Consider the following 22,103-nt stretch of genomic DNA (forward strand, 5'->3'; position numbering starts at 1 on the left):
CCCAGGAACAGAACGAGCCTTTTCCTTAAGCAGTGGTGTTTAATCACTAAAATTTTTCTGCCCCTAATGAAAAAGAAACAACCTCAGTTTAAAAGCGGGGAGGCTTTTTCTCCCTCACTAATTTTAGAGGTAAGGAGAAGTGAAGGAAGAAAGCAGAGTCCCTACAATGAGGCCCTCATGAAGGCTCCCAGGAGCAGAAGTCCCTTCTCCTTTCCGTCTGTATGTCCAAGGTCTCTGTCCCCAGGATTTCAAGCATCTTTCTCTGGAATAAGGTTGTCCTCTGAGGTCTAGAAAGACTCTTCACTCTGTGACTCGGAGAGTTGGTCCTCCTCATCCTCATTATCAGTGGCCTGAAGAATCCTCAGGAGCTTGAGCTCAGGGTTCCACCTTCTAGATGTATCATCCAAGAGGTCCTCTGAGCTCCTGTCTTGGGATCCCAGCACAACCCACTCCTGAGCGCTGATGTCCTTGTTAGAGGGTTCTGTCTTGGATAACTCGGGATCTAAAAGAAGACCCAGCCATTAACTGCACCTGCAGCCCTCTCCCAACAGCGACAAATGGAGGACAGAGAAGGAAGGGCTACATGTCTTTAGGACCCTTCTGAGGGAATAGAATTATGGCGTCCAGGGTGGTGAACCATCCTTGTCAACACAGATTCAGCTCTCCCTGGCCTAAGTGACTTACTGAGGTTCCTCCACCCTAGTAACTTACCATCCTTACTGGGGAAGGAATCTAGATGATTCTCCAAGTATTCCATCTGGGGCCTCTTTGTGGAATCCTAAAATCCAATGGAGTAAGTGTAAGGAAACTTGAAACAAGACTTAAAGAAAGAAAAGATTTTCTAAGAGATGCTTCTCTTAGAAAAATTAACATCTACGACAGGACAAAATGCCACCTCCTGAGATGAAAGAGAAAAGGCTGTATCATAGATTCTCTGTCCTCCAGGCTGACCAGACAAAGCCAGAACCCATTTCCCCCCATTACCATCTGTCAACTGAAGGTAGATGGCCTCCAGATGTGGCCACCAACTATTCTTCTCAGTCCTGAATGCACATGCTGCTCCTTCTACCAAGAGATGGAGTCGGTTTCCTCTCCTCTTGAGTCTGGGCTGGACTTGGGATTTTTTAACCAATATAATGTGACAGAAATGACATTGTTTCAGTTCCAGCCCTCTCTCTCAAGGAAATGCTTCCATGAGATTACCACACTGTCAAGAACCCCAAGTGAGGCACAATGAAGAGACCTCATGAAAGAGAACTCAGACAATGTGGCTAACAGCCCCCCACCCCCAGCAGCCACCTGAAGGCAGCTGCATGAGTGACATCAAGCAACAGTAGAAAATCTGGCCACTCACCCTTCAGAATCCGAAGAACGACCCGCTACAGCGGTGTCAGCTTTGAGATGGTGTGCTATACAGTAACGGAGAACTGAAACCATTCGGAATGGCTCCAGTGCTCTTACCTTTCTCAAGGTGGGTTCTTCTGACTTTGTCTGCTGTGGCTGCTTTTTGTCACTTTCTTGGCTTGGTAGAGTTCTGTGACCTAGTGAGCACAAAGTCAATTCAGTTCTCTTCTTACTGGTACTTCATATCCCACCATTGGGCTTCTAGTTGAGCCCTAGCCTGCAAGTGACTCCACATCCAGGACAAGAGAGGTTAGAGGAGGTGAAAGGCAGTTGGGCCTCTGAGTTCTCTTTGTGACTCTGTTCACCTGGGACTGTGAACACATGTATCACAGAATTATAGATTAAGGTCAAGTGTATGTTAAAACACTTAGGAAAAACAAAACACAAAAAAAGACTTAGCATTTCTCCAAGAAACTGAAGGGGCAGATATCTGTACATCAGGGAACCAAAAGAAACTCTGACCCTACATTTTCAGTTAATGAAGACTTCTCTTACCTTCTGCAACCAACCCAAATGTCCCCATACTGACCTCTGAAAATGAAACCCCTTCCTTCCAAAAGCTCTGGTTCTCTGATTCTTCTGCATCGGCTGTTTCGCCAACTAGTCCCTAAATGCATTCATCCTCTCCTTTCTCAATTTCCTTTCTCTAAATGAACATCTTCCCGGGGTGCCTGGGTGGCTCAGGCAGTTAAGAGTCTGTCTTTGATGAAGGTCATGATCCGGGATCCTGGGATCTCCTGTGCTCTCTCTCTTGCTCTCAAATAAATCAATAAAATCTGATGAGGTAGCAGTAAGCAAGGTCCACTCTGAGTAGAGCCAAAGAAGCTCCTAAGGTTTTGGGGATTCTTTCTCCCCGCCTTTCTTTTTTTTTTCTGCACTCAAACTGAGCAACATCATGGACACATGGGGGGCTCAGTCAGTTAATGTCTGTCTTTAGCTCAGGTCATAATTCCAGGATCCTGGGATTGAGTCCCACATTGGGTTTCTTGCTCACTGAGAAGCCTGCTTCTCCCTCTGCCTGCTGCTCCCTCTGCTTGCCTGAGCTCTCTCTCTCTGACAAATAAATAAAATCTTAAACACAAACACACACACACACACACACACACAACAAAACCTGAGCAACATCAGAGGGACCAGAATAAATATATCTGACATGGATGGAACTAGAGGGTATTATGCTGAGCAAAAAAAGTCAATCAGAGAAAGACAATTATCATATGATCTCTCCGATATGAGGAAGTTGAGAGGTAACATGGGCAGTTGGGGGGTAGGAAAGGAATAAATGAAACAAGATGGGATCAGGAGGAAGACAAACCATAAGAGACTCTTAATCTCACAAAATAAACTGTGGGTTTCTGGGGGGAAGGAGATAGGAGAGGGTGGCTGGGTTATGGACACTGTGGAGGGTATGTGCTATGGTGAGTGCTGTGAAGTGTGTTAGCCTGATGATTCACAGACCTGTACTGCTGGTGCTAATAATACATTATATGTTAATTTAAAAAATTTAAAAATTAAAAAGAAAAAGAATAAGTATATCCTTCAGCTCAGACACATGATAAAGATTCCAAAAAGGGGAGCTACCTATTCTGGTCTTCAGCATGAACACCCGAGGAAAAGGATTGCCTGTCAAGAAGTAGCCTCCTGCCTCCAGAAGGGATCTAGATACTGTGCTGATCTTAACCCGAGCCCCCAGGGACTAACTTGTGGCTGGGGTGGGGGTTGGGGGGCTGGACTCTTTTCTGCCTCATTGCTTGCTCTTCATTCTCAAACCACTCTGCCTTTCCTAAAGTAAGACCTGAGGAAAAATGACTCTGACTCCCGCTCACGGTCATCTCTCGAATGCCCACATGAAGCAGACATCTGGCCCAGCTTGCTTCCTTAGTAAATGTTTGATGGAGGATGATGCATTGTAGCCCAGGCAAGCCAGAACATTCCGAGAAGAATTCTGAATGCCTGATGAAGGCAGGTCTCAAAATGACGGACGTGTGCGGCTTTTCCTGCCCTCAGCTACATCCTGAGATCCCATTCCTCCCGAGCCTGTATTCTCCTTACCATAGCATGGGTCATACACCACGGTACCAGAATGTTTATGAAAAATGTCCTGACTCCCCAGATCACTCTTGGATTTCTTTTTAGCCTCCTGAAACCCACAAGAGAAGGAACCAAATTAGGATATTTGGAAGTGAAGAAAACATTTCAAAAAGAGTCTAAAAGAAGGAAGCTAGTGTCTGCAAGCAGACAGGAACTCTGGATCTAGAACTAGGCGGAGAACCAGGAGACTCGCGCCTCATCCACTCCTTCCCATTCAGGCTGCGCCCCCTGGACCCTTCCCAGCCAGACCTCCAGCCTCCCTCATGGCCTCTCTACCTGTCTCTTCGGCGGGGTTTTCACCTTCCTCTGCTGCTGCTTCTGCTGCCACTGCTGCTGCTTCTTGTGACCTGGTGACCAGAGCACCAGCTCGGTCCTCTTCTCCCTGACAGCGCCCACCCTCCCCAGGGGCTGCTTGCTGGGCCCTGCTCCACAGTGGTGACACCCTCTCTGACAGAATCAAGCCATCTGTGTTGGGGAAGGGAGGCTGTCTCCTGAACCCACGGTTTCCCGAGTCCTGCATGGGAGCCTGTATGACTCTGACCACAGACAACAAACTGAGACCCACACCAAGTATGAGAACTACGGGCTGACAGGACAGTAGCTGAGGACCTGGCAGCACCAGAAGACCTACCTTCTGTGTTCAGGTTGTGATATAATTTCTTTGAATGTTTAGGATATCTCAATGCTGGTCTCTGGAAGGGGAAAAAAAGAAAAAGAAGAAGAAGAGCTCTACTAAAGGTATTTCCTTTTCCCAAAACAAATCCCTCAAATGCAGGTACCCACGTAGCCAACCAGCACTGTCTGAGAACCAGGTGCACGCAGCCTTATAGCAGGGGCTCTGGAGAGAGGAAACGGAGCGGGGAACAAAGAGCAGGAGAATGAGAACATTCCTCAAACCTCTCCCTGCATGTTTGCTTTCACCTACAAATAGCCCAGCCCTTCCGTGGGGTCCAGCATGGAAGGGTAGAGAGAAAGAAGAAAGGGTTAAGCCCTCCAGACTCGAAGAGAATTGAGTTTGGAGTAACATCTAGACCTTTCTCTGAGGCTCCCTAGCTCTTACCTGCAGCGTGAGGCGGTGTACGGTTAAGAACATCTTAGCAGAAATGGCACTGTCGAGGCGACTCTTTTCCAGAGGAGCTTTCTTCTTCATCATGGCCAACTGTGTCCTCATCTCCAGAGAAGGCATGGTCTTCCCCTCATTAGGCAAGAGGCTGAAAGAGACAGAGACAGCCAGTCAACAACAGTTCCTCCTGGAGAGCGTGGCTGACGAAAAAGGGATGAAAAGGGCTCTAAATTTGAATAAATTTCCACTCCAGGCCTGAAAAGGCCTATGCCAACAGGTGCTCATTGGGTAACACCTTTCAATTTGCCAAGGACAGGTGTTCTTATCCCTATTTTGCAAACGGTGCATTAAAGCATTAAAGATGCTAGATTACCAAAATGCACAAAACCAGGAAGCTTCAATGTGAAGTCCAAAGGCTATCTCACACCAAGTCACATTTCCTCTTTTTTTTTTTTAAAGATTTTATTTATTTATTTGACAGAGAGGGAGAAAGAGAGCACAAGCAGGGGGAGGGGCAGAAGGGAGAGGGAGAAGCAGGCTCCCCACTGAGCAGGGAGCCCGATGCGGGGCTCAATTCCAGGACTCTGGGATCAAGACCTGAGTCCAAGGTAGATGCTTAACTGACTGCACCACCCAGGCACCCCCAAGCCACATTTCCCTCCTGCCTCCCACTTATCTAAAACTCACCTTAAAAAAAAGAGCATGGGGGCACCTAGCTGGCTCAGTCAGCGTAGTATGCAACTCTAGATATCAGAGTCATGAGTTCGAACCCCACATTGAGCATAGAGCTCACTTAAAAAGAAGGAGAGGCATCTGGGTGGCTCAGTGGGTTAAGCCTCTGTCTTCGGCTCAGGTCGTGATCCCAGGATCTGGGATCGAGCCCCACATCAGGCTCTCTGCTCAGAAGGGAGTCTGCTTCCCCCTCTCTCTCTGCCTGCTTCTCTGCCTGCTTGTGAACTCCTTCTCTTTCAAATAAATAAATAAAATCTTTAAAAAAGAAGAAGGAGAAGAGAGGAATAGCAGCTACCGGAGACCCAGTAAGAGAACAGATGTATTGTGTTTCTATAGTGCAGGGCCTAGCATGTGATAAGCACTTGGTAAATGGCAGTGATTACTGTCGCCACTGTACATTAGTAAGTCTAAGACCTCACTGAACAAGTGGGGGAGGGGGGAAGTTTTTCTCCCCTCCTTCGTCGGAAAGAGCATGCTACTTAGTGGCTTCTCTGCTTCAGAGAAGAGCAGGTACCCTTGCTCTCCCAATACGTACTCCTTCAGTAGATCCTGAGGTAGCATGTCAAATTGGTTCCAGAGAGGTACAGACTGTTGCTCAAGAAATTGTATGGGCGAGGGCGGAGGCACAATCATCCCTGGAGGCCCCAACTGTGTCTCTGTTTTCTGCTTTCTGGAGAGCCAACTATGTTTCTAGAAAGGAACAATGGAAATGAAGCACTCTCTTCAGTGCCACTCCTTCCCATCAACACCCCAGCTTCCCAAACATAACGGTGGCAGGCCAAACTCCCTGTTTCCAGACCCACTCCAGCAGCAATGCCTCCTTTGCTCTGAGAAGGCCGCCATATTTTCCTTCTCTGGCTCCTCACCCCATGGTTGAATTCAGATCAAACAGGCATTCATTCTTTGGGGTTTTTTTTCCCAAAAAGGTTATTAATTCATTCACTAAGCAAAGTGAACAAATATTTGTTGGCCAACTATGTGCCAGGCATAGGGTTAGCACTGGGGATTCAGCAATGAACAAGTGGACCAAGACACTCCTCTCATGAATGTAGCTACCTCCCAGCACTGTGACTTACCCAAGGTTACATTTACCCATAAATGGTGGCAGGAGAATGAGAAACCCAAGTCCACTATAAACCCTAGTCCAGGGGCGCTTGGGTGGCTCAGTGGATTGGGCCGTTGCCTTCGACTCAGGTCATGGTCTCGGTATCCTGGGATCGAGCCCCGCATCGGGCTCTCTGCTCGGCAGGGAGCCTGCTTCCCCTTCTCTCTCTGCCTGACTCTCTGCCTACTTGTGATCTCTCTCTCTCTCTGTCAAATAAATAAATAAATAAATCTTTAAATAAATAAATAAATAAATAAATAAACCCTAGTCCACTGAAGCTCTCTTTCTATCACATGGGGAATTTGTCAAAAATTCCTCCTGCATATCCAAGGGCTTCCTCCTAACTTTTCTACAGGGAGAAAGTAGGGAAGAGAAACCCTGGATAGAAAATGCTTTGGTAATTCCTTAAAAAGGGTTTCTCTTGCAAATGTTATTCATTTAAAAAGAATGGGGGAAGGTACCTGAAAGGAAAAACAAAACAAAATTCTACAGAGTAATCCCATAAAGGTTTGACCAAAACATGGAACTTACCGTTGTAGAGATCATTCTCCTCCTCATCCAGTCCTGGCTGCGAAGAACAGGCTTCTTCTCAGCTGGACTTGAAACAAGAGCAACCACAACTTATTCCAGACATCTCACACAGAAGCACCGAGGATATTTGTGAATGATGACCATGGAGAGGTCTCTCCTCTATCAAGTGCACAAAAACAGCTGTTTGGAAGCCTGGAGGAACCACCTGCCCAGAAGCTTCAAGAAACAAGGCCTGACCTCACATCTACATGAGGTTCCCTGCCATTCTCCCCTACAGTCCAGTAACTTGTTTTCATAGCATTAATCCATATTAGTAATTATATACTTCCAGGTGGTGATGTTTGTAAGGCCTGGATCCCCCCACACACTCTAGGTCAGGGAGCAAGTCTGGTTCTTCACTAGATTCTCACAGCTTAGCCCAGAGGAGGTGTTAAGTATTTTTTGCTCTATCATCTTCCCGGGTAAGAGGGCTGGAGCTCTAGCTGTCCCCTTAGACCTTCAAAGCTCCCATGAGACACCATAGAAAATGAAAGCCACGGGCTAAGGATGATGACCAGAGAGCCAGAAAGAGTTCTGGTTTCTGATGACCTTGTGGAGCTGAGGTGCTAGCTGTGACCCACCCACGTCTGGGCTTTTTTTTTATTTACATGAAAGGAAGTAAACCTTTGGGAGCTTTTTTGTTTATATAATACATATACACACACATGCATATACGCAGAAGTGTATAAAATAAGGGGGCGCCTGGGTGGCTTAGATAGCTAAGTATCTGCCTTCGGCTTGAGTCATGATCCCAAGGTCCTGGGATCAAGTCCTGCATCAGGCTCCCTGCCCCTTGGGGAGCCTGCTTCTCCCTCTGCTTCTGCCTCTCTCTCTCTCTCTCTCCGTCTCTCATGAATGAATAAATAAAATCTTATAACTAAATAAAATAAGAAGAAATTCTTTTTTTTTTTTTAAGATTTTATTTATTTATTTGACAGAGAGAGATCACAGGTAGGTAGAGAGACTGGCAGAGAGAGAGAGAGAGAGAGCGGGAAGCAGGCTCCCTGCTGAGCAGAGAGCCCGACGCGGGACTCGATCCCAGGACCCTGAGATCATGACCCGAGCCGAAGGCAGCAGCCTAACCCACTGAGCCACCCAGGCGCCCCAAAATAAGAAGAAATTCTTAAATCACATCATATCTACATAGTCACTTAACAAGAATCCAAAAGCCTCAGCATTCACAGAAGAAAAACGAAACGCTTTCTTCCAGTGGTTCTCAGTAGGAGCAAGCCTCTGGGCCCTCACCAAATGCTCCTCCTGCTTTGTGCACAAGTTTTACACGCCATTCATCTTGTGCCACTGTTCTAGTCCTTGGGGCTGAGACCAAAGATTCAAGTGCTTCACTGAAAATGTTTTCAAGAGCTGGGGATAGCTAATAAGAGAAACTGAAAGGGGCTCCTGGGTAGCTCAGTATGTTAAGTGTCTGCCTTCAGCTCAGGTCATGATCTCAGGGTCCTGGGATCGAATGCCACATGGGGCTCCCTGCTCAGGAAAGAGTCTGCTTCTCCCTCTGCCTCTCTCCCTCCTCACTACTTGTGCCCTCTCTCACTATCTCAATCTCTCTCTCAAAAAAATAAAATCTGAAAGACAGACAGAGAGACTGGTAGGAAGCAACTGTTTCTTAGAGCTCACAAGTACACAGGCGCAACCTCGCATGCTATTTCCTGCCATGGAGGATTTGATATGGAGAAGCCCTGCTGCAGGAAGCACAAATTGCATTAACTCAAACCCCAGTAGAGCAAGAGGCAAATATAAGAGACCATGACCTTCTTCTCTAGTTGGCCTCCTATTACTTGCAATGAGGTGGCTAAAAAGGAGATCACAAATGGGACCCCCACACGGGGCAGGAGGGACTTGCAGAAGGCAAGGGTGGAAGGCCCCCAAGTTCTGGACACAATACTCACCTCATGTGCCTCTCTGGTTGTTCTGGGATCCAGATTACAACCATATTTCTAACATCTTGAGGGTTGGGAAGTTGTGTCTCATTCAAATTCAGCACTGAAAGCTAAGAGAAAGATGGAAAGCCTATGTATGGCTTGAAGGTACCAGTTCCTGATGGTATTCAGAACAGGCCTAAGAACTGAATTATCACGCTAATGAAAAAGACAAAAGGACATTTCTCATCCCCAGATTGTCTTCATAACAACTCCCCAAGAAACCAGACACGGAGAGGTACTCTGCAAGAGGGAGCATTTTAAGAGACTAGTGTCCCCTGCCTCCCTGTGACATTAGGGCAGCACTGAGGGACTCCCCACCCCATCCCCTGAAGGGGAGCTTGGGCTTTACCTAAGGGAACACTACTCATTCTGCCTCCTCCACTTCAAACACTTAGATCCCATGCAGATAACACAATACAATTTGGGAACAGGGAGGGAATTGGCAGGGACAGAAGCAAGTTTTCTGCTTTTACAGACTGTCTACAATTATAGGTGTCTACAGGAAAGTTAAAGTCACAACACTTCTCATGCTCAGTCATTTAAGATTTCAGAACAGTGGTGCTCAAGGAAACCTTATAGATTATCTAGTCCCTACCCATGGCAGGATATAGGGAAGGGGAAAAAATAACTAATAAAAATAGGGTTGTGGAGCACTTGAGTGGCTCAGTCAGTTAAGTGCTCGAATCTTGATTTTGGCTCAAGTCATGATCTCAGGGTTTTGGGATTGAGCCCTGCTTCAGGCTCCGAGTTCCTGACCTCAGCGGGAAGTCTGTTTGAGATTCTTTCTCTCTCCCTCTCCCTCTGCCTTCCTCCATGCTTATATGTTCACTCCCCTCCCCCAATAAATAAATACATTTTTTAAAAAATAGGGTTGCCCCATGAAAAGGAACTAATTGGCTTGGAGGAATAGGGGAGACTTCTTTGAATGGTAAATTACCCTTTTATGCTTTTTGAGTTTTGAGCCATGTACGTTCCAATAATGATCTTAAAACGAATTTAGTCTAAAGAGGCCAAAGGAGAGTGAGGAGAGTGATTTGTTCATTCGTCCATTCGGACACACCTACCCTCTCTCTGTCCCTTACACTCTCCACCACGTGACAGTGAAAGGTGAAGTATCTCTTAAAACAAATAAAAGGCATCCATAAGACTGCAAAGAAGCGTACATCTCCCTTTATTGTAGGTAAGTAGAAGGGTTTTTCTTTCTAAACTCTAACTTAGCTCAGCCTCTAACTAGCTATGTGCTTTAGCAAATCACTTCCTTATCCGGGCCCCAATTTTCTCCACTGCAAGACCTGTGAGACAGACCACAGTAATGTTCTTCAGTTGCAACTCCAACTAATTCATAGATCATAGAATCAAATTTTGTGAATTGTAGCCTATATTGCTTAAATGTAGAACAGAGGGGTACCAGGGCACCTGGGTGGCTCAGGCGGTTAAGTGTCTGACTCTTGATTTTGGCTCAGGTGATAATCTCAGGGTCATGAGATCAAGCCCCGCACTGGGCTCCATGCTGAGTGTGGAGCCTTCTTAGGATTCCTTCTCCCTTTCCTCTGTCCCTCCCCTGCTCACATGCACATACTCTCTGTCCTAAAAAAAAAAAAAAAAAAAAAAAAAAAAAGGCAAAATAGAATAGGACAGAAAATGTAGAAAATATCAGAGTGCATTACTCATAATTAGGATAAAGATTGTTCTATGCTATTTTGTTGTAAAATGTATTTCTTACTGTAGGTCATAACTAAAAAGGCTGACAGTCATCAGAGTAGATGACCTGAAGGCCCACTTTCGGTGTCACATTCCAGCATTCTAATTTCCCCATATGATGACAGGGTTTACTTAGCAGCTGAACATGCTGTATGCAGAATATAGACAGAAAAGTCTTAACCTATGCTAAACAGGAACATATCAATCCCACTGCTATCGGGGATTTCTGGAAACAGTATAGCACGTAAAGACATTAGGACAGAGACTAGCATACACTTAAGGGCCCAATGTTAGAGAGTTACCATTATCCTTATTCAGATTATAGTCATCCTGAATGTTAAACAGAGGCAAATGTTTTATTCCCATCAGTAAAGAGGAAATGCTGAAGAAGTACCTTTTTTAATCTGTGATTTACTTTAGGAGATCTATCGGGATGGTCGATTAAATCTTTGTCAGGTAAGTCCTTCCGAGGCCTAAAAAATGAACATGACACTGAGACACAAAAGAGCTATGGGGATGGCAGTTAGTGCTACAAGGAAAAGCCTTCTGCTTATCCACAGAAAACCTGGGGCTTAATACTTTCCAAATGAATGTAGGATCTCCCCACTTGCTTAAGTTCTGCCTGTTTGTTCTGGAATAGCTCCCAAACAGACATTGCAGCACACTGCGAACACTTAACAACTATTTGTTGCACCAACCTGAATGCAGGGCCTGTGCCTCTCTCTCTCCAACTACAGACAGATATGTCACCACCAAGACAAGCTGACTGAGTACCTTCACTGTAGACGTGCAGAGCATGTTAAATAAACCAAATGTAGTTATTTACATACAATGGAATATTTTTCAGCCTTAATGAGGAATTTAATTCTGATATACGCTCCAATACAGATGAAACTTGAAACCATAATGCTGAGTGAAATAAGCTAGCTAGACACAAAAGGACAACTATTGTATGATTCCACTTACAGGAGTTACCTAGAATGGGCAAATTCATACAGACAGAAAGTAGAAGAGACATTAAGAGGAGCTGAGGGAGGAGGGAATGGGGAGTCACTGTTCAATGGATATGGAGTTCCTGTTTGAAATGATGAAGAAGTTCTGGAAATGGATGGTGGGAATGGTTGCACAACACTGTAATGTGTTTAATGCCCCAGAACAGTATCCTTAAAAACAATGAAAATAGTCAATTTTACATTATGGAAAAAAACCTGTCTCCTTACATTTCATATCACTTGCTATTATATTTATTTTTTTAAAACCGTATTAAGTGTAGGAATAAATAAATATAGCAAAGAAATATAAGATAAAGATCCAACTCCTTAGCCTGATTTATATGCTTTTTACTCCAGCTCCCCAGACTCAGCTCTGACCACTCTCCCGTTCCTGCTTTATGTTCCATGCACAAGGAACTCTTCTCCTGGCACCTAAAGAACTTCCTCTTTCCTCCAGGCCTCGGCATATGCTCCTTCGATAGTCTAGAACTCTCCTCACAGCCACCTCCCACCTGCAAGTGCCCCTTCACCAGACTGCTCCCACTTCAGTACACAGGTTCATGTGCCATCGGCACTCAGGACAGTGGCCCAGGTGAGGACTCCATCCCATGTGCTTCCACACACCTGGGCCCCCCACCCTCCATGCTCATCACATGGGACAGTTCTCGGCCTCCCCAGCAAGGCTGAAAGCCCTTTGGGGGTAAAGACTATAATCTGTTTACCACAGAGCCCAGCAAATTGTTCCCCACCAAGACACATTTGTGAATTCAATGAGAGATGACATGAGTGAAGTGATGGTCTTGGCCTTCATAGGCCCTGACTAGGAGAAGCCACCTTCTTCCCGTGGTTCAAGTTCAGAGAACCAGAAAGTAGTCCTATCCTTTCCCATACTGTCTTTAGCCTAGCGGAAACCACCAAAGGCTGTTTACATCAAATGGGAGAAAAGGATCTGGTACAAGAGCCTCTAGGTGTGCCTTGCTTCCAAACCACGTGGGTTCCAACTGTTTCAAGTCTAAGTTTTCTGCAGATCCCTGTCCCTTAGCTTCTCATATCAATGCGGCTCTAACTGGATGCCTAGGCTTTGTAGGAGATTCAAAAGGAAACCACTGCTTCTGCCTTCAAGATCTTATGAATAGTTTTATACCTAAAAATAAAAGATAAGAAAATAGTGTGTGTGGACAACATGCTCAGACGACTTGCAGAGGCTGATGAAATACTCCCTGTGGTGGGCTGAACTGTGCCCCCCACATTCTTACATTGAATCCTACCCCCTCAATACCTCAGAATTTGGGGCACCTGGGTGGTGCAGTGGGTTAAAGCCTCTGCCTTCGGCTCAGGTCATGATCTCAGGGTTCTGGGATCGAGCCCTGCATCAGGCTCTCTGCTCAGCAGAGAGCCTGCTTCCCCCTCTCTCTCTGCCTGCCTCTCTGCCTACTTGTTATTTCTGTCTGTCAAATAAATAAATAAAATCTTAAAAAAAAAATACCTCAGAATTTGAGTCCCATTGTATTTGGAGATAGGGTCTTTAAGGAGGTAAAGAGGGTAAAATGAAGTCATAGAGACAGGCCCTAATCCAATATGACTGGTGTTCTTGTTAAAAAGAGGAAATTAAGGGATTAAGAATACACTTGTCATCATGAGCACTGAGTAATGTAGAGAATGGTTGAATCACTCTATCATATACCAGAAACTGATATTGCACTCTGTGTTAACTATTTCGGAATTAAAATTTTAAATTTTATTTTTTTATTTTTTATTAACATATAATGTATTATTAGCCCCAGGGGTACAGGTCTGTGAATCACCAAGTTTATACACTTCACAGCACTCACCATAGCACATACCCTCCCCAACGTCCATAACCCAACCACCCTCTCCACACCCCCTCCCCCGGCAACCCTCAGGTTGTTTTGTGAGATTAAGAGTCTCTTATGGTTTGTCTCCCTCCCAATCCCATCTTGTTTCATTTAGTCCTTTTCTGCCCCCAAACTCCCCATGTTTCCTCTCAACTTCCTCACATCAGGGAGATCATTTGATAATTGTCTTTCTCTGACTGACTTATTTCACTAAGCATAATACTCTCTAGTTCCATCCACGTCGTCACAAATGGCAAGATTTCGTTTCTTTTGATGGCTGCATAGTATTCCATTGTGTATATATACCACATCTTCTTTATCCATTCATCTGTTGATGGACATCTAGGTTCTTTCCATAGTTCGGCTATTGTGGACATTGCTGCTATAAACATTCGGGTGCACATGCTCCTTCAGATCACTACATTTGTACCTTTAGGGTAAATACCCAGTAGTATGATTGCTGTAGCTCTATTTTCAACTTTTTGAGGAACCTCCATGCTGTTTTCCAGAGTGGCTGCACTAGCTTGCCTTCCCATCAACAGTGTAGTAGGGTTTAAAATTTAAAACTTTAAAAAAAAAGAAGGGGATGGGATGGTTAGGTGGCTCAGTCAGTTAAGCATCTGCCTTCCGCTCATATCATGATCCCAGGGTCCTGGGATGGAGTCCCACATTGGGCTCCCGGCTCAATGGGGAGCCTGCTTCTCCCTCTGTCTGCCATTCCCCCTGCTAGTGCGTGCGCGCTCACTCGCGCTCTCTCTCTCTCTCTGACATAAATGAATAAAATCTTTAAAAAAAAAAAAAGAGGAAGGGTATCTGGGTGGCTCAATTGGTTAAGTATCCATCCACCTTTGGATCAGGTCATGATCCCTGGGTCCTGGAATGGAGCCCCACATCAACTGGGCTCCCTGCTCAGAAAGGAGTCTGCCTCTCCCTCTGCCCTTCCCCCAACTCATGCTTCTCTCTCTCCCTCTCTCAAATAAGTGAATAAAATCTTAAAAAAAAAAAAGGTAAAAGAGGAAATTAGGACAAAGATACACAGAAGATAGACCATGTTAAGACACAGGGAGAAAATGGCCACCTACAAGCCAAGGAGAGAGGATTCAGAAGAAAACAACTCTATCAGCACTCTAATCTTGAACTTCCAGCCCCTAGACTGAAAAAATAAATTTGTGTTGTTTAAGCCATAGAGTTGAGGGTACTTTATTACAGTGACCCTAGCAAACTAATACACCCTTATTCTAACAACTCCTACAACACAACTAATGCTTTCCTTTTGCTCTAACTGAACCACTGTTTTTTAATCCAGCTCTCTCAAAGTCTACTACATAGGTAAAGGAAGTCAACCCAGAATTTTGAGATAGGAGGCTCATAAAACAAGATTCCATGATTAATTTACCTGCCTTGGAGTTTGGAGTCAAACTTAGCACCTGGACATAGTAGAGCACGCGGTCTGGTGAAGGTAAATCCTGATAAATGATGATGAGCATGTCTCTTGGCCCAGAGGCAGGAATCTGCCATGTTTACAGTGGTGAGCACTGGAAGTTTGTCTGAGAAAACAGACCAGAAGAAAATACACAATCTGTCAAAAGGAAGCCAAACACAAGGAGTTCAAGAATCTTGTAAGGGAGAAGTAGGGCTGACTAATTCACCTTCATCATGCAGAGCTGTTTTGCACGGGGGGCCCAGGATTCGAGGGTGGCCCCTCTCAATCCGGCGGATCGTGGCCCAGCATTGTGGATGCTGGCAAACAGCCAGCTGGCATGTGGTTTCATCCCACTGGCTCTCCTCTGGCAAGTCCATAGCTATAAATTGTTTAGTACAAAAGCCATCTCGTAGCTTTCTAACCCTCTAAAGTAACAACCATACAATTAGAGTGTATTACACATCAGTCATGCAGTCCAGATCTTGATTTGAAATCAAAGCATAAAATATTTCTAGTGAACCCATATAAATAAATGATGGTCACAGGATAATTAAGAATTGGGTAACGAGCTACTCAGCCATTAAAAAGAATGAAATCTTGGGGCACCTGGGTGGCTCAGTGGGTTAAGCCTCAGGTCATGGTCTCAGGTCATGATCTCAGGGTCCTGGGATAGGCGCTCTGTTCGGCAAGAAGCCTGCTTCCCCCTCCCTCTCTGCCTGCCTCTCTGCCTACTTGTGATCTCTCTCTCTGTCAAATAAATGAATAAAATCTTTAAAAAGAATGAAATCTTGGCATTTGCAACATGGATGGAGCCAGGGGGTACAATGCTCAGTGAAATAAGTCAGTCAGAGGAAAGACAAATATAGGATTTCACTCTTGTTGCATTTAAGAAACAAAACAAACAAACAAACAAACAAACAAAAAAGATACAGGCCAGACTCTCAACTATAGAGAACAAACTGACAGTCACCAGAGAGGACGTGGGTGGGGGGAAGGGTGAAATAGGTGATGGGGTGAAGAATGTTTTTATTGTGGTGATCACCAAGAAATGTATAGAATTGTTGAATCACTAAGTTGTGCACCTGACACTACAATACTATTTGTTGACCATATTATAATTAAAATCTTTTAAGAACTGGATAACAAGCAAGTATGAAAACATCTCAGCATGAAGTAGAATAGCAAGTTTTTGGAGCAGACTAACTTCATAAAGTCTCCTGCTTGGCCATTTAGTAGCCGAGTGACCAGGGTCTTAAGCAATCTGAGTTATAGGTTCCTTGCCTGCAAAATGAGGATAAGCCTATTTCACAGGATCATTACAAAGATTAGTTAATGGGAGCCCCTGAGTGGCTCAGGGGGTTAAAGCCTCTGCTTTTGGCTCCGGTCATGATCCCAGGATCCTGGGATGGAGCCCCACATCAGGCTCTCTACTTGGCAGGGAGCCTGCTTCCTCCTCTTTGTCTGTCTGCCTCTCCACCTACTTGTGATCTCTGTCAAATAAATAAATAAAATCTTTAAAAAGAAAACCAAACAAAGATTAATGAATATTAAAAGGTCTGGCATATAGTTCAAAATAAGTATTAGCACCATTTTCCTTTTCCCCTTCATTAATCATTAGGGAGAACATACTACCATCTCCAAATCAGAACTTATGTAATCACAGCATTTAAGATGGCTTTAGATAGCTCACGCCTTTGGAAAACATACTTCATTTTTCAATACACTCCAATTCTCACACAGGCAGCTAAAATACCCACCAGAAATGAATGGCTTTGCTCCAACAGTAGATCAGTAGACTTACGCTGACATTAGAGGCCTCTGGCTTTTCATCTACTGGCTGTATGGTCGCAGGCAAGTGATATCCCCTCTCTCAGCTCGTTTCCACAAATAAAGAGGGGACAGGAAATCCCTAAGTAGAATTGTAGAAGCATTAAGAGAAATAATGTACTTTTATGTATAAAATATGGTAGGGGTGGGATGCCTGGATGGCTCAGTGGGTTAAAGCCTCTGCCTTCGGCTCAGGTTGTGGTCCCAGAGTCCTGGGATCGAGCCCCGTGTCCGGCTCTCTGCTCGGTGGGGAGCCTGCTTCCCCCCCCACCCCACCCCCCGCCTACTTGTGATCTCTGTCAAATAAATAAATAAAATCTTTTAAAAAATGATAGGGGCTCAATAGTATCATCTTTGTCTCCCTAGAAATAGTTTAGGCAATCCCTACCACCTGCTCCTTAATGCAATTATTACAAAGTTGGGAGGGGAGAAAAGATAAAAGATGGACATCAGATTCCCTTTTTAAGGACAGTATCCATTTCTTCTTCCTTTTATTCAACACATTTATTGACTACCACATATGAGATGCGACCTGTTGCAGGCATAGAGAACAGTAATGACCAAAGTAAGTCCCTTTTCTAAACAGCTTATAAATTAGACCAGAGATAACAAACTACTGGTATGGCACCACACCTACCCTGTGACTTGTTTTGTTTGGCCTGCATTTTCAGCTCTTTTTTTTAAAGTGGAAATAGTCCATGTTCAGATTTCTGGTTCTTCTTAAAGATAAAAATATTTGACAATGCAGGGGTCCCAATTCCAACTAGACAGCAATTGGATAGAGGGGAGTCTCTCCTGGTATCTTTTTTTTTTTTAATTTTATTTATTTATTTGACAGAGAGAGAGATCACAAGTAGGCAGAGAGGCAGGCAGAGAGAGAGAGAGAGGGAAGCAGGCTGAGCAAAGAGCCCATGCAGGGCTTGATCCCAGGACCCTGAGATCATGACCTGAGCTGAAGGCAGAGGCTTAACACACTGCCACCCAGGTGCCCTCTCCTGGTATCTTTAAACCAGACCTGTTTTCTCCAGATGGAGAGTTCCCCCCAAACCCTATAGTCGCTAACTAATGCAGTTTCAGTTGCCGTTTATCACCGTGTTTGCTTTTGTTTTTCTCCTAATAGGGAAGAATTTGTACTCATGTCTCCTGTCAAAAGCTGGAAAATTGGGATGTCTGATTGGCTCAAATGGTAAAGCTTGTGACCTTGTTCTCTGGTCATGAATTCCAGCCCTACCTTGCCTGTAGAACTACTCAAAATAAGTAAATACTTAAAAAAAAAAAAAAAAAAGGGCAGGAAATTGGCGCTGGAGTGCCTCGGGTCATGCGCCCACGATCCTGGGATACAGTGCCACGTGGGGTTCCCTGCTCCACAGGAAGCCTGCTTCTCCCTCTCCCACTCTGCCTGCTTGTGTTCTCTCTCTCTCTCTCCGTGTGTCTCTCTCTGTCAAATAAATAAACAAAAATCTTAAATAATAAAAATAAAAAGCAGGAAAGTTAAGGGTGATAAGAGACAGCATGTTTCAAGAAAAAAAGCATTCATGCTCAGTGGGATAGAGGACAATTTCTACCCACATACATGAAAATGATACAGCTGCAAAGCCACTGAAAAACCATGCTAATGCTTTTGACTGAGATGTATGATGCATTAAGCCAAAGAACTAAAAAACAATTTTAACAGGGTTTGCTTTTTAATGGAATGCAATGTCGCGTTATCCTTACAACCGGCTGCTTGCTGCCCTTTCGCTACCTGACCAGCCCGAACTGAGGCCCGAGGTCTAGTCATGCCCATTCCTGTCACCAGCATTAGCGCTGTACTGGCAAAGGCGTCTGCGTTAACCATTCTAGGCGACAATTATCCTTAATGCGACTATTACGAAGTTGGGAGGTGTGAAAAGATTAAACATGGACGTCAGTTCCCGCAGAACTGAAAAAAGATACCCGCTTCGTTCCAGAAGAGTGAAGTTAGAGTTCGGCCTCGGCGGGCAGCGCCAGCAAGGACCACGCCAAACCGCCGGAAAGCCAAACCCACTAGGAAAACGAGACCCCCTCGGGTCGCCTGAGAGACGTGGTGGGATCCCGCCCCTGCTCTACGTTGGAAGGAGCTCCGCCCTGTCCGCTCAGTCCACGCCTTCGTCTCCCACGCTAGCAGCCAGGCAAGGGCCGTTGCCAGGCAGCGGCGCAGAGCACTGTGGGGAAGGGACGGAAGCTCCAGTGAGCCATACTTGAGCTGCTACGACGTCTCCAGACGTGGTGAAGGCAAGAAGCGAGGAAACGAGCTTGGGAAGGGACGCTCGCTGGGTCCCCGTGGGATCGGACGGAAGCCCGGGAGGGCCAAAACCGTTGCGACGTGGAAAGTTTGGATGCATGGGCGACTCGAGGCGGAGGCGGGGCTGGGAGAAGAAGACGGCTGTGGCGCGCGGGGCATTATGGGACATAGTGGGGGCGACGTGGGGCGGGACGGAAGCCGGTTTGGATCAGACTGTGGCGACGCGGGAAGTCCGGACGCCGTGGCGGCCTGAGGAAGCGGCTTGAGACGGAGGCGCGGGCCTCGGCGCCGTCGGCAATGGCGGAGAGGCCCGAGGACCTAAACCTGCCCAATGCCGTCATCACGAGGATCATCAAGGAAGCGGTGGGCAGCTCTGGCTGGCGGATGGGCCAGGGGCGGCCGGGCGGGCTGCTGGGGAAGCAGGTCTTGGGCTGGTAGCTTTACTCACCCATGCTCTTTTCCCAGCTCCCGGACGGTGTCAACATTTCCAAGGAGGCCCGCAGCGCCATCTCCCGCGCCGCCAGCGTCTTCGTGCTGTACGCCACTTCCTGGTGAGGCGGGCTGAGTGAGCCAGAGCTTAGCTGGGCCGGGGGCAGAAGGGAGCCGCAGAGACCCCCCTGGCCTGGAATCCCTCACACCCCAACAGTTGTGCTCTACCTCAGTGCGGAGGGTTCTCTGGTGCCCGCTTCCCACCCCTTACCGGACAAGAGTGGGTCTGACAGGCCCCCGACGGCCTTCCATCTTTTTTTTTTTTTTTCAGCGCCAACAACTTCGCGATGAAAGGGAAACGCAAGACCCTGAATGCCAGTGACGTGCTCTCGGCCATGGAAGAGATGGAGTTCCAGCGGTTCGTTACCCCGTTGAAAGAAGCTCTGGAAGGTAATGACCCTTTCCTTTGTAGAGCCGAGTAAAAGATGTCCATCCTTTGTGACCTGCTCACCTGGCCCTGAGTCTGCTCAGCTTGCGTCCCTGTAAGAACAGGAAGCCAGGACTGCATGTGACTCAGGATCCGTTCAGGTGGTGCCGCCTCAGATCTGATCTGTGATGCTGAGCAGGTTACGTGCCCCTTCTCTGCCCCAGCCTTTCGGTGGCGTTAGCTGCTGTGGTCGGTCGGGTTCGGCCCTGCCTCCTCACCCCCACCTTCCTCCTCGCAGCATACAGGAGAGAGCAGAAAGGCAAAAAGGAAGCTTCAGAGCAAAAGAAGAAGGACAAAGACAAGAAAACAGATGCAGAAGAGCAAGACAAGAGCAGGGATGAGGACAACGAGGAAGACGAGGAAAGGCTGGAAGAAGAGGAACAGAATGAAGAGGAGGAAGTGGACAACTAATGGGACGGGAAGACTGTGGCACCTTGGATGGTACCACCCGGAAATGTGGTACGTTTGTGAGAAGCTTTTCCCCGCTGGGAAGAGTAATCTCAGCCAGAAAAGCCTGAGAAGATCAAAATAAAAACTGACTAAAATTATCAAAACCAGCGCTTCCATCAGAGTAGTGGAATCCCATTTTGCCGAATCCGTCTGAAGGTAATGACTTTTGGCAAGAGGGATTCTGAATGGCTAATTTGATTAGTCAGTTTGATCTCTTTTGTTTACTTGTGGTTAGGCGGTTTTTGATCCCCAGTTCCCTTCCTAACGTCCCCCCAAAAAGGAGTAACGACTTCCATGCCGCCTTCTGTGTCCCAGATCATGGAGGTAGTGAAAGCTCAAAAAGTTGGGGCTTTGAGCATGCTCAGCCTGTTTTGATTGTACAAGATTTGGCAATACTGGCTTATTAAAGTGGTCAGAATGTGTTTAGCTTTAGGAAACTACTAAAAGGTTACAGGAGAAGAATGAAATCTGTTGTCTCTTCACTTGACAGGAATATTAATTGAATTTTTATTTCTCCAGACCCACTTGGCTCAGAGCTCCTCTATCTTGCCTGATAGGCATTTGACCTGCTGGGGTGGCCGTGCTCTGGGCACATATGCTTTTAAATCAGCCGTGTAGAACGGAATTAGTCAAGCAAGTGTGCCAATATCTTACTTTTACCACAAAACAAAACAAAACAAAAGATGGCTTAGTCTTAGGTGCACCTCACTGCCTACCACTGTATGACTTTAGGATTTATGGTCACCTCCTGGAAGGTATAAAATTCCAGACTTTCTCTTGTAGTCCATTTCCCAGGCTTGTGGCTCTCGTTTTTCATTCTTCCAATTCATGACAAATTTCAAACTTTATTTCTTCTAGGCACAACTTTCTCCCTCTGTGCTTCTCCTTTCCTGTCTCTCTTATGCCTCTCCTCTGTTCCCAGTTCCCACTTTCTCTCTCCCTCTGTTTCTCACGTCTGCCAACCCAGGAACTTTGATAAACTGCTTAACATCCCAAAGTGCAGAAATCTGATGGTGCTCAGGAATCTAATGCTCACCGCAAAAAAACCATCCTGTTTAACTGCTTCTGAAGTGACTCTGTTGACCTTTCTTCTAGTTGTTTTTTTTCTTTCTCTTGATATTTGGTGCTCCGAGCACTTTTTTGTTTGTCTCTAAGTTGAGCGCTTGGAGGGTGACAGGTAGTCAAATGTGTGTAGTTTGACACTGTTAATTTGTTAAATGAATACAGTCAAAACTTTGTTGACAAATGAGTGAAGATGTTGAGGAAAATTATGCTTTGTACAAATAAAGAACATTCTTGTTAAAAGTAATGACTCCTGTTTCATCCTGCTTGTTTATGGTAGGCGTCTGGGGAGGATGCACTGATCATCCCTGTGTATAGTTTTCAGAATGTGGACTGGGCCAGATCTTTGGAAATATAGGATCCGCGTTGCCTTGGATGACCAGCAGATGCCGCTCTTCACACACAGCAAGAGCTTTCCATGGCTCTGCTGGGCACTCTGTTGCGTTACTAGTTGCTCTATGACTCAACGTTTATTGAGTACCTACTATGTGTCTGAACTGTTCTAAATGCTTTCAGGTATGAACTCTGAAATCCTATCAAGGAGAACTACCTTTACCTTCATGATGTCAACTACAATGCTGTATTACCTCTAATCTACAAAGCTTTTTCAAATCATGAATTTATAAATAACATTTCATACAGTTGCAACCCCAGTAGTCATTAGATCTGGTGGCTTTTCCCTTCTCCACAACAGAAACATCCATTCTTCAT

The 22,103-nt window shown here is 45.8% G+C and overlaps 2 protein-coding genes across 7 annotated transcripts; one reads left to right on the top strand and one right to left on the bottom strand.

Annotated features, from left to right (window-relative positions):
• Positions 1–25: 25 nt before the first annotated feature.
• Positions 26–18,851, bottom strand: C9H9orf43 (chromosome 9 C9orf43 homolog). Of its 6 annotated transcripts, none has more exons than XM_059411010.1 (15): positions 18,637–18,838; positions 16,632–16,783; positions 15,101–15,253; positions 14,848–14,998; positions 10,998–11,076; positions 8,870–8,970; positions 6,927–6,993; positions 5,826–5,980; positions 4,556–4,706; positions 4,127–4,187; positions 3,772–3,842; positions 3,457–3,544; positions 1,462–1,541; positions 712–778; positions 26–502 (listed from the first exon to the last, which is right to left on the bottom strand). In XM_059411010.1, exons 3-15 carry the CDS (start codon positions 15,249–15,251, stop codon positions 288–290), a joined length of 1,437 nt encoding a protein of 478 aa, XP_059266993.1. In that variant the 5' UTR covers positions 15,252–15,253; positions 16,632–16,783; positions 18,637–18,838; the 3' UTR covers positions 26–287. The 6 variants fall into 6 exon arrangements, 5 of the variants coding, with proteins under 5 accessions (XP_059266993.1, XP_059266992.1, XP_059266995.1 ...); XM_059411009.1 differs by having other exon boundaries at positions 15,101–15,299; XR_009406251.1 differs by having other exon boundaries at positions 481–502; positions 985–1,541; positions 15,101–15,299; positions 18,637–18,851.
• Positions 18,852–19,134: 283 nt separating this feature from the next.
• On the top strand, positions 19,135–21,639 carry POLE3 (DNA polymerase epsilon 3, accessory subunit). Its single transcript, XM_059411014.1, has 4 exons — positions 19,135–19,327; positions 19,430–19,515; positions 19,725–19,843; positions 20,119–21,639. The coding sequence occupies exons 1-4, from the start codon at positions 19,262–19,264 to the stop codon at positions 20,289–20,291; spliced, it is 444 nt and encodes a 147-aa protein (XP_059266997.1). The 5' UTR covers positions 19,135–19,261; the 3' UTR covers positions 20,292–21,639.
• Positions 21,640–22,103: the final 464 nt, after the last annotated feature.

This window comes from Mustela nigripes, chromosome 9 (genome assembly GCF_022355385.1).
Source record: "Mustela nigripes isolate SB6536 chromosome 9, MUSNIG.SB6536, whole genome shotgun sequence".
Classification (NCBI taxonomy): Eukaryota; Metazoa; Chordata; class Mammalia; order Carnivora; family Mustelidae; genus Mustela; species Mustela nigripes.